General features: G+C 38.3%; 1 protein-coding gene across 1 annotated transcript; it reads right to left on the reverse strand.

The window, feature by feature from the left end:
* Positions 1–1,999: 1,999 nt before the first annotated feature.
* Positions 2,000–2,515, reverse strand: LOC148571588 (uncharacterized). Its single transcript, XM_088507290.1, has one exon. It carries the CDS (start codon positions 2,513–2,515, stop codon positions 2,000–2,002), a length of 516 nt encoding a protein of 171 aa, XP_088363416.1.
* Positions 2,516–11,634: the final 9,119 nt, after the last annotated feature.

The raw sequence follows: 11,634 nt of genomic DNA on the forward strand, positions 1-11,634 counted from the left end.
ACAACAACCATAACAAATCTCATCATTCAATATCTCAATTTATCAACTCTTAAACAATCATCTCCACTTACCAACAACATTAATAGGCATTCATAATCATCAACCATATCACAAACCTCCATCAACAACAATAAGTCTCACATTCATCATCAACCTTCATAATAATTAAAATACCAATAATCATCATCAAATCATATAATCATTATCATTATTATTCCAACTCCTTCCACACAATACCACCACAACATCAATCAATACCCATCAACAACCCCAATCATCAATTTTTCTCATCAACATCATAATCAAACTCTAACACACACAACTCATAAAATCATCATCACAATTCACATGTCACTTACATAATTCAATCCACCATGTATTTAATTCAATCCTATCTTAAGGTCAACTAGCCTAAGTATCCAGAAACATTACATATTACATAAAGGAAACTGAAACCATACCTTGGCCGATTCCTAAATGCTTCAAACACCAAAAAGAAATCACCAAACTTGATCCAAAGCCTCAACCAACTCCAACAAACACCAAAGCTCAAACTAACAACACATATATCACCAAAATCAAAACCTAAGATATATAAAACAACTAAACACAAGAGTTTAGTGAAACCTTACCTTACCCAACAAGATTAGGGGTAAAATCTAATAATTACCCCCTACTAGAGATCACCTAAACAAGCAAAATCACAAAACTTGCTAAGAAACCAAACCCAAAACGCGCAGGAACTTAGAGCTAGAAACTGGATCATGAAGAGAGAAATCTTACGAGATTTTTTTAAATAGAAAGGAAGAGCTTGTTGAGAGCTTCACGTGGCCGCAAACGGCTCGTCAATCGGAGCTCCGTAGCTCAAGTTATGGCTCCCGGAAGTGGAGGATGAATAGTGCTCACATGGCTTCTCTTCTCTCTTCTCTCATAACCGAAGTCCCTCTCTCTCTTTAATGAAAATGAGCTGAAAGCTCATTAAAGGAGACTTATATAAGTTGGGCTTGGGCCCGGTCCAACCCGTTAGCATTTTTAGCCCGTTCGGCCCAACTTTGGGCCAAACCTTTAACACTAACGCCCGGTTTTCCATTCCTAATATGTTTCTAGTATTTTCGACTGTTTTCACTTTTTCTCGCACAGAACCAGACAGACTTAAACTGGTTTGACCGGTTTAACTACCGGTTCGCGGTTTTTCACGGTTTTTCGTAGAAAACACATTTTCTGACTCGGAAAGACCTACTGAGTCCAAAAATCTTATTTAAATTCCCAAATTCTCATTCTAACTTTCTGGAACTTAATTTGGGTTTTTAAATTATTTTATTCGTGAAAAATCCGGTTCTTTCATCCTCTCCTCCTTCAAAAGATTTTTGCCCTCGAAAATCGTATCACGCTATATATATATATATATATATATATATATATATATATTCTCCACGAAGCATTCTGCTTTCCACGTTATTAACCTGATAAGTTGCCAAAGCATCCCTACCGTGTCGATGTGCTCTCTCGCCTTCCGCTGCGTCACTCTGATTATCGTCGTTAAGAATTTGAAAATTTTCCTAAACCAAATACTGATTTTGTAATATTTTTCAAAACCTTTAAAATAAGTTCAATCTAATTGAGTCCATTGTTAAAACCTTATCAAAAGAGTCAAAAACCTTGTATGTGTAAACCAACCACTTTGAAACACGATTTTTCCTAAACTAATTAGAATCCTTAAATCAAAAACCTTTCGATTTGAATCCCTTTTGATAAATCAAATTTGCAAACCAAAATCACAAGTTAACAAAATCTTAGGACTCACTTTCCCTTTTTAAATCATATCATTTGACCAAAAGTTCCAGTCCTAGTTTTCAAAACCAAATCAATCAAATCAGAGTTCCAAACTAAGTTTTAAAAAATCAACCTAAGCTTTAAAAATTTTTCAACACAAACGACGATAGTCTATACTATGAAGATTAGTTAAGATCTGGTCATCGGCTTCATAATTACCTCAACCCTATTGTTGTGATCCATCTGCCCCACGTGTTCCTCGGTGTGGACAATCTCTAACCAAATGTCCCGGTGAGCCACACTTGTAACATAGTTTCTTACCCAACTGGCATGGCCTATTCGGATGGTAGTTCCCACACTCCTGACATTTCATATCAGAGGAGTAAGCTCTTGACCGCTTCCCTTCACCATATTTTTTGAAGTTTTGTCCCCTTGGTCCAAGGTAATTATCGCGTTCCCTACTAGTGTCTCCTCCATGAGTGTCCCTTGACGAGGCTACCGTCCTTGTGTATTCCTCAACCACTCTTGCCTTGTTCACCAGATTGGAGAAAATCCGAATCTCCATAGGAGCCGCAACAGTCATGATGTCGCCCTTCAAGCCACCTTGATACTTGACACACTTCCAACTTTCATAGGTCTCCGGGGCACCCTGACATACCCTAGAAAACCTACAGAGTTCCTCAAACATGCTTGTGTAGTCCGCCACGGATAAGGAACCTTGCTTTAGCTGCATCAATTCCATCTCCTTTGCTTCCCTTGTAGACTCATGGAAGTATTTCTTGTAGAAGGCCGTTTGGAATACTTCCCAAGGAACCTCGGTGTTCTAAAGTTGTAGTAAGCGGCATTCTGCGTGCCACCAATGATGAGCCTCTTCCAGAAGCTGATAAGCAGCAAACTCCACGTATTGATTGTTCGGGACATGCTGTGCTTGCAGTGCGCGCTCCATATCCTTGAACCAGTTATCCGCTTCCGTAGGATTGGTCGATCCTCTGAAAGTCGGTGGGTGAACTTTTAGAAATGTAGCTAGGGTCATCGGAGCACCTCCCAAGTCATCACCATTTTCGTCTCCATTCTCTGTCGGTTGGCCTAACCTCTGCGCAGCTTGCAAAGTCACAGCAGTATTCGCCTCCATGGTGTTCGCAAGATTCACCATTGCCGCCATGAATTCGGCATGGTTATCGGCCGGTTGCTCGTTTCTACTCTCTCTTCGTGAACGTGTATGACCTCGTCTATGAGTAGCCATTAGGGTTTCTGTCTACACCAACCAATCAATATCAAGGTGATCAGTCTCAATATCAAAAGCTTAGTACTTCCATTATCCCAAACAGGCACTCACAAACAAGCATGCTATACAATATCAAGTAGATAACCTAATAGCATCAAAGAAAAAGACACACAGAGTATGCAACGAAGCACAATCGGTCCATCCCTCAGGCTCACGAGGACGAACCGCTCTGATACCACTAAATGTAACACCCTAATTAACCCAAGCCTTACCTCTAGCCGTAAAGCAAGGGTTAACCAAAGGTTACGACAATTCTAAGGCTTATACATATTTATATAGAAAGAATAATATAATCTAGAAGCCCAATGAAGGAATAAAGCTTAAAGTTAGGGTATGAAAAGCACAAAACGCATAAACGGAGCAACTAACTTAAAGCACAAGAAATAAATACAATTTATATCAAAATATCATAGTATAATATCATAAGGATCTAGCCACGACTCATGGAGTTTAAGCCGGCTAGCCATATACAGACCATACATGAAACCAGACAGTAAAAAAAATAGCTTATACAAATTTTGTTCTCTCGATACATGCCTCTAGGCTAAACAAAATACAAAAGTGAGAGATGTATAGCAAAATAAATCAAGGGACTCAAAAGGTATCTAGATCCTCCACTTCTGTCACCATCCAGGCAACTCACTGAGGTGGGTTGCGACCTGTGATAGTGAACATAACCGTCGACTAGGAATTTGATCACAAAATAAGATTGGTGTTGTAAGTATAGTTCCTAGCCAACAAGTAATGCTCAAATCAAATAATAAAGTCAAATCAAAACAAATAACCGAGAGTAATTAAACCTCAGGTCGTTCTCCCTAGGATGCAATTGGGAGTGTTTCTCTTTCGGTTGTGAGGGAAAAGGGGTTTTCAAGCAAGAATTGAAAGATCAAAAGAACTAAGTAATAAAAGAACTAAGGAATGCTCAAAATTGTAAATTAATGCAGGTAAAGAGAAAGCAAGTTCAAAACTAGTGAAAATGCTATAAATGCAATAAAGAGCCTTGACTTGGGAATGAGAATCCAAAGAGTCCTATCATTGCCATAACCACAACTATGGTAATTATGATGAGTCAATCTCGCATTGTCAACCCCAACCATCGAGGAGTAAGTCAAGCAAGCATAATTGACCATAATTCATAAGTCCTAGCTAACTTACCAAACTAGTTGATAAAAAGCTAGCATCAATGGAAACAAAAGTCAACTAACTACCCAAGAATTACCACTAAATGTCGGACATTATGACTCTAGTATCCTAGGAACTCAAACCACAAGCCAAGGTGTGACAATCTACTCAAAATCTAAGGTTGGCATTTTCACAAACACCTTGTGTACATAAATGTAAAACATGGGAAATTGTAAAGGAAAATGGAAAACTATAACCAACTATCAACAAAACCAAATATAAACAAGCAAACAAACATAAAGAAAGCATGAAACATTAAATTCATTAATCAAAATTTCAAGAACTCAAAATTGAAATTATAAACAAAGTGCTTGAACCAAAGGAAATGAAAATAAAGACAATGTAATTAAGGAGGAAATTAGAGTACTCACAATTAAAGATGATCAAAATCTAAAAGAAAAACTTCTATAAAATGCTACAATAGAAACGGAAATTAAACCCTAAGAGAGCAAAGCTACTCTATTCCTACTCCTACTCCTAATGCATTTTCTTTCTAATCTACCCTAATGAAAGCTTGTTCTTCATATGTGTTGAATCCCCCTTATATAGCACTCCAAATTCAGCCTCAAGCCTTCAAAATTTGGCCCGAAAGCACCTAAAAATCGTAAGGCACGCGTTTCATTAATGAAATCACGTGCAGGGACCTGTGCCGACGCACAGACGTGTGCGTCCGCACACTCAGCTGAAAATTAACCTGTGCGTACGCACAGGTGCGTGCGTACGAACATATGGAAATTCTTGCTTGTGCGCGCACACGAAGGGCTGTGCGTATGCACACTTCGCTGTGTGTGTTTTTCCTTATTTTCTTCATGTTTTCTTCGTTGTGCATGCTTTCTTCCACTTTTGCCCATCCATTCTCGCCCCTAAGGACTGAAATCACTCACAAACTATATCACGGCATCGAATGACATAAAAGTGAGATTAAATTGCTCTATTAAAGCACAAAATTGCATGTTTTCACATTTAGGATCAAATTAGGGACAAAACACAAAAGTATGCTATTTCGGTACTTAAGTGTGAGTTCATGTACTATAATCCATCCAAATTGAGTCAAAATAAACCATCAAATATGGACTCATCAACTCCCCCACACTTAAACAATAGCATGTCCTCATGCTAAACTAACAAGGAAAACAATCAAAAGGGGTAATCAAGTTATTAAATGCAACTATCTATAAACTATATATATATATATATATATATATATATATATATGTACTATGAAATTGGTGAAAACAAACAATTAAATTTCCAAGCAAGAGTATAAACATCTAGGGCAAAGTAGGGGAATAATCCAATGCAAGCAAAATCTAAAGAATTGATTCAACTCATAATAATAAGCAACTTGCAAGAATGCATGATAAGAAGGGTGGAAACATAGAATTGAGTGATCAAACCCTCACTAGGTGTGTATACACTCTAAGCACTCGGTGTTTAGGGTCAATTCACTCAAATCTTCTTCCAATCATGCTTTCAAGGATTTGCTTTTCATCTAACAATCAACAAACAAGTGATGCATGAATGCAATTATCATGAGGACTTATTGGGGTTGTAATGGGGTTATGGTAAAGGTGGGATAGATATGGCTAAGTGGACTAAAATGATTGAATCCTTGATTAGTTTAAGTATCCAACTCAACCTATATCAACGAAATCAAAATAAAATGCGATCCTAACCTTCCATCACTTTTTTCACACACATTCATGTATGCTCTTTCACTTACATCACATATGCATTCCTTATTCATTTCTTTTCTCTTTGGGGTAAATTTTGTCCCCTTTTTATGATGAAATTTTTTTTTTGTAAAATACAATGCATATGGTTCAATAGCTCATACATGAATGCAACCATTTTCCAAAATTTTTTTCATTGAATACCCGAAATCAAATAATTTCATTCACTACCAATGTTTCCCAAAATTCCCCCATACTTAAATGAAACACACTCCTCAACCTAAGCTAATCAAGGACACAATCCAAGGTAAATCATGATTTTCCGCTTAATGTTGTGATGTGCTAATATCAAGAACAATGGGTTAAATAAAGCTCAAAAGGGGTTAACAAGGGTAGATGCAAGGGTAAGGCTATATGGGTAAGTAAGCTTAATTCAACGATGGCCTCAATCATGCTCAATGCAATTCAAAACATCAATCATCGGAAATAAAGAATCAAGCAAAACCAAGATCACAATCACAGAAGAGATATATCACATAATGAACAAAATTAGTGGTTAAAAGGTGTAACCACTCATTATAGCTCAAAAACTCACAAGGTATTTTGTTCTTTCCTCTTCTATGTTCCATAAAAATCATTCAAGCAAGTTTGAAAACAATTTCTCAATCAATTCAATAGAATACCCTTGAACAAAATTCTTGGGAATTCTTGTTGTTTTTCACCAAAATTATTTCCTATATGTATGTATGTTGTGATGGATGCAAATTTTTCAAAATTTCATAGTTCTTTCCTAATTTTCAACAAGCAAAAATTAACATGAACAATTATGATCAAGACAACTTGGCATATGCTATTCACATCATCCAATCACAACTTCTATCTATAAAATATATACCATGCAAAAGATGCAAAATGTAATAGATAAAAACTGTGAAGAAAATGCAATGCAACAATAAAAAATACTCCAAATATCTACAAGAAACATAATAAAAAGAAACAGAAACAAAGTGCAAAATGTTCGGAAAAGAGAATTTACGCTCCCGAAATGACGAATCATCCCCCACACTTAAGTATTGCACGGTCCTCCGTGCACGAACACGATCCGAGGAGAATGTCTCTTAAAAGCTTCCATCTTCGGTTGGTGAATGCGGGGGCTCAGGTTGTGTGGAAATCACCAAGTACAGTGCGGGCTTGGCATCTCCATCCTCGGTGTCCTTCTCCTCTCCCGGCTCCTTGCTTTATGTCTCATCCTCGAAAAGAATGAATAAGGTATAATTAGAATTCATAGGCAAGTAGCATAAAAAGGTAAAGGAAGGAGCTATTAAGCATCTAATTGAGGAAGTTGCATAGTGGTGTGGAATACACACAATGGCCGGTTAAAGTGGCATCCACATAATCAGAAAGTAAGAATGAGTTCCTCAATTAAATAGCCTAAGATGCAAGTAAGGGATAAGTGTCATTCAAGCACATACACTCTTTGGCAAACAGCCAGAGTGAATTGAATGTAGGAATTATTGGATATTGAAGTTGTGCAAGTGAAAGCTCAAAATTAATATAAAATAGCACAACAAACAATAACCAATGCAATGATGAAGAGAACAGCCTATTTATCCTCAAGAATAATCAAATAATCACATGGGGAGGTGTTTGCTACAAAAAATGACAAGTCTTGATAAGAATCAAGTCAAGTCAACTCAAACAAATGCAAAGTATTAACAAGGAGCAAATACCTTATGATGTGATTGTATTGACTTAAAGATAATGACGAACAAGCAATTCCATTCAATTCACTAAATTCAATATGTACTTGTTAAAAGTTTCACCAAATAAGAGATAAAAAGTCAATTCTAAGTCAATTTGGTGCTAGCAACTCAAAGCATTAAACACCAAGTACATTATTGAAATTAGAACCATCCAACGGTGCACAATTCATAATTAGAATGCCAAACAAGGATATGGTCTAACACATATAGTCGCGACAACACATGCATTAAACAAAAAGTTCATCTAGGCCTTTAAACAAACATATGGAATGTAGTGCACGGATTCATCAATTCAAGCAAAAATTCAAACATCAACAACCCATAACTGAAAAATTGAACACTAGCAATGCAATAAACAGACAGATGATTAAGCAAACTTAAACTAAATGACCAAAATTAAATAAAGAAACCAAAAATTAAGCAAGCAACTAAAAATAACAAAGAAGATTAAAACAAGAAAAATAAAAAGATGGAGAATAGAAAAGAAAGGGATAGGCAATAGTGGCACTTGTAATAGCCACTGCGAGGCTCACGGCGACGGAGTTTCGCCGGAGAAGAGAAAAAAAAGAAGGGAGAAAAAGAAGGAATAAAGAATAAATAAAAGAAAGAAAGAACAGAAAAAGAAATAAAGAAATAGAGAAGAGAGAAGGGACCTGTGCGGACGCACAAGGTCGTGTGCAGATGCACGGGACGAAGAGAGGGGTGGTATGCGCGCGTTGCAGCGTGCGAGCGCTGCGAACAGAAGATGCATCGCAACTTGTGCGGACGCACAAGGTCACGTGCGGTCGCACAAAAGGGAGGAAAGGGGTTGGGTTCACATGCACAACCTGTGTGTGCGCTGCGACCAGAGGGGTCGCTACAAGCTGTGTGGGCGCACATAGCTATGCGCTCGCACAAGAGTCTTTTTTTTTTGTAAAAACGACCATGTGTGCGTACGAACAGGGAGGTGTGCGCACACACATAATCAAAATATGGTGGGGTGCGCACGCATGGAAGGTGCGAGCACTGCGAACAGAGCGTGCTACATCGTGTGTGCGGGTGCACACTTCTGTGCGTCCGCTCAGGAAGTGAAAAATAGGGGAAGTGTGCGTACGCACGAGGCTGTACGCACGCACAGAACTCTGTTTTTGCAATATTTTTAAAGCCTCTAAGGCACCAACCATGATATCAATCAAAGTTTTTCAGGCCCAAAACACATCATTCATCAAAAACACATGATCAAACATGAAATACAACTAATTTAAACCTAGGATGCAATCAAATTAAGCTAATTAAAGAGGCAAAATTCAATAAACAAAACTAAAAGAAAGATAGGTTGAAAAGATATTAGCATGGTGGGGTGTCTCCCACCTAGCACTTTAGTTTTAGGTCCTCAAGTTGGACTTTTGAGTGAAGCTTGTGTCATGGTGGCTTATGCTTCTACTGATCCTTGAGTTGCCACCCATGTTTGTTTTTCAAGAATCCTCCGGGATCCCAAACGAAGTACATCAAGCTCCCAAGCAACCTCAAGCAAGAGTTTGGGATTCAAAGTTGTTGGTTGTAGAGTTGTATGCCCGGATCCCACACTTTGGTTTCCCTATCACCCTCTTGTTGACCTTCACTTGTGCCTTTAGATGCTTTTGAGCACCCACTTGAGTGTTGAACTCCTCCAAAGTGGACCTTGCACCACTTGTTCCTTGAACTCCATTTCCAACCAACATTCAATTCTTCACCATTCAACACTCCAAGAAGCATTTTAAGTTGATAATCCGTTTCCAAGAGAGCAAATTGATGTGGGCCTATAAAGCTCATTGAAGCAATTGTTACCCACTCAATTTTTCCTTGGGGTGGAGTTATCCTTGCAAACTCTTGCATGTATGCCTCCACTTCTCGGATGATCACCTCTTCCTCACCATCCTTTTCCAGCTCTTACCCTTCTCTCTCAAAATCAAGAGAAAAGGGATCTTCTCGATCATTGAGGGGGTTGACCAAGGTGGACAAAAAATCATTGATGATGCAATCCACTTCTTGATCAAACTCCCTCAATTTTCTATTTACCTCTGCCGGTTCACTAGTTCTACCTTCCTCCACTTGTGACTCAAGCCTTGGCTCCTCTTCCTTTCCTTGAGGCTCCAAGTTCTCCTCTTCTTTTCACTCCTTACTTGATCTTCCACCTTCTTTAAGGGGGGTGGCTTGAGTGGTTAAGTGTAGTGAGGCCAAGCAGTTCAGCGCTTCGGCTATGGTAGCAACGAACTCCTTTTATGTCCTTCGAAACCCTTCTTGCTCTTGAAAGAATGCTTGAAGGTCTTGTTGTTCTTGGGGCAAGGGTTGGAAAACATTATATTGAGGTGGAAGAGAATGTTCAAAAGTTGGGAGGAAGGTTGTATATGTGGGAGGTGTGTCATGTGGGTGGGGATATTGAGGTGGTGTATAAGGGTGTGGTGGTTCATACGGTTGGTAACAAGGTGTATAGACATTTTAATTCCATGGAGGTGTATAGGGTGGTGCTTGAAGGTTTGGTGGTTGAGGGTTAGATAGGGGGTATCTTTCATATCCTTGGGCTTGATATTCATATCTTGTAAATTAATGCAGGTAAAGAGAAAGCAAGGTCAAAACTAGTGAAAATGCTATAAATGCAATAAAGAGCCTTGACTTGGGAATGAGAATCCAAGGATTCCTATCATTGCCATAACCACAACTATGGTAATTATGGAGAATCAATCTCGCCTAGTCAACCCCAACCATCGAGGAGTAAGTCAAGCTAGCATAATTGACCTTAATCCATAAGTCCTAGCTAACTTACCAAACTAGTTGATAAAAAGCTAGCGTCAATGGAAACAAGAGTCAACTAACTACCCAAGAATTACCACTAAATGTCGGACATTATGACTCTAGTATCCTAGGAACTCAAACCACAAGCCAAGGTGTGACAATCTACTCAAAATCTAAGGTTGGCATTTTCACAAACACCTTGTGTACATAAATGTAAAACATGGGAAATTGTAAAGAAAAATGAAAAAATATAACCAACTATCAACAAAACCAAATATAAACAAGCAAACAAGCATAAAGAAAGCATGAAACATTAAATTCATTAATCAAAACTTCAAGAACTCAAAATTGCAATTATAAACAAAGTGCTTGAACCAAAGGAAATGAAAATAAAGACAATGTAATTAAGGAGGAAATTAGAGTACTCACAATTAAAGATGATCAAAATCCAAAAGAAAAACTTCTATAAAATGCTACAGTGGAAATGGAAATTAAACCCTAAGAGAGCAAAGCTACTTTATTCCTACTGCTACTCCTAATGCATTTTCTATCTAATCTACCCTAATGAAAGCTTGTCTTCATATGTGTTGAATACCCCTTATATAGCACTCCAAATTCAGCCTCAAGCCTTCAAAATTTGGCCCAAAAGCACCCAGAAATCGTAAGGCACGCGTTTCATTAATGAAACAACGTGCAGGGACCTGTGCGGATGCACAGACATGTGCGTCTGCACACTCGGCTGAAAATTGACCTGTGAGTACGCACAGGTGCGTGTGTACGCACACATGGAAATTCTTGCTTGTGCGCGCGCACGAAGGGCTGTGCACACGCACACTTCGCTGTGTGTGTTTTTCCTTGTTTTCTTCATGTTTTCTCCCTTGTGCATGCTTTCTTCCACTTTTTCCCATCCATTCTCACCTCCAAGGCCTGAAATCACTCACAAACCATATCACGGCATTGAATAACATAAAAGTGGGATTAAATTGCTCTATTAAAGCACAAAATTGCATGTTTTCACATTTAGGATCAAATTAGGGACAAAACACAAAAGTATGCTATTTCGGTGCTTAAGTGTGAGTTCATGTGCTAGAATCCATCCAAATTGAGTCAAAATGTACCATCAAATATGGACTCATCAACCTGCATATGAAAAATAACAACAACATATGGAATGAGAACTGGAGGTTCTCAGTATGGTAACAGTGCC

The sequence above is a fragment of the Arachis ipaensis genome, chromosome B3, assembly GCF_059453495.1.
Source record: "Arachis ipaensis isolate K30076 ecotype BB chromosome B3, ASM5945349v1, whole genome shotgun sequence".
NCBI classification, from domain to species: domain Eukaryota; kingdom Viridiplantae; phylum Streptophyta; class Magnoliopsida; order Fabales; family Fabaceae; genus Arachis; species Arachis ipaensis.

Bases quoted from the DNA above. Each gene is read 5' to 3' on its own strand.
- LOC148571588 (XM_088507290.1), bottom strand. From the start codon at position 2,515: ATGGAATTGATGCAGCTAAAGCAAGGTTCCTTATCCGTGGCGGACTAC.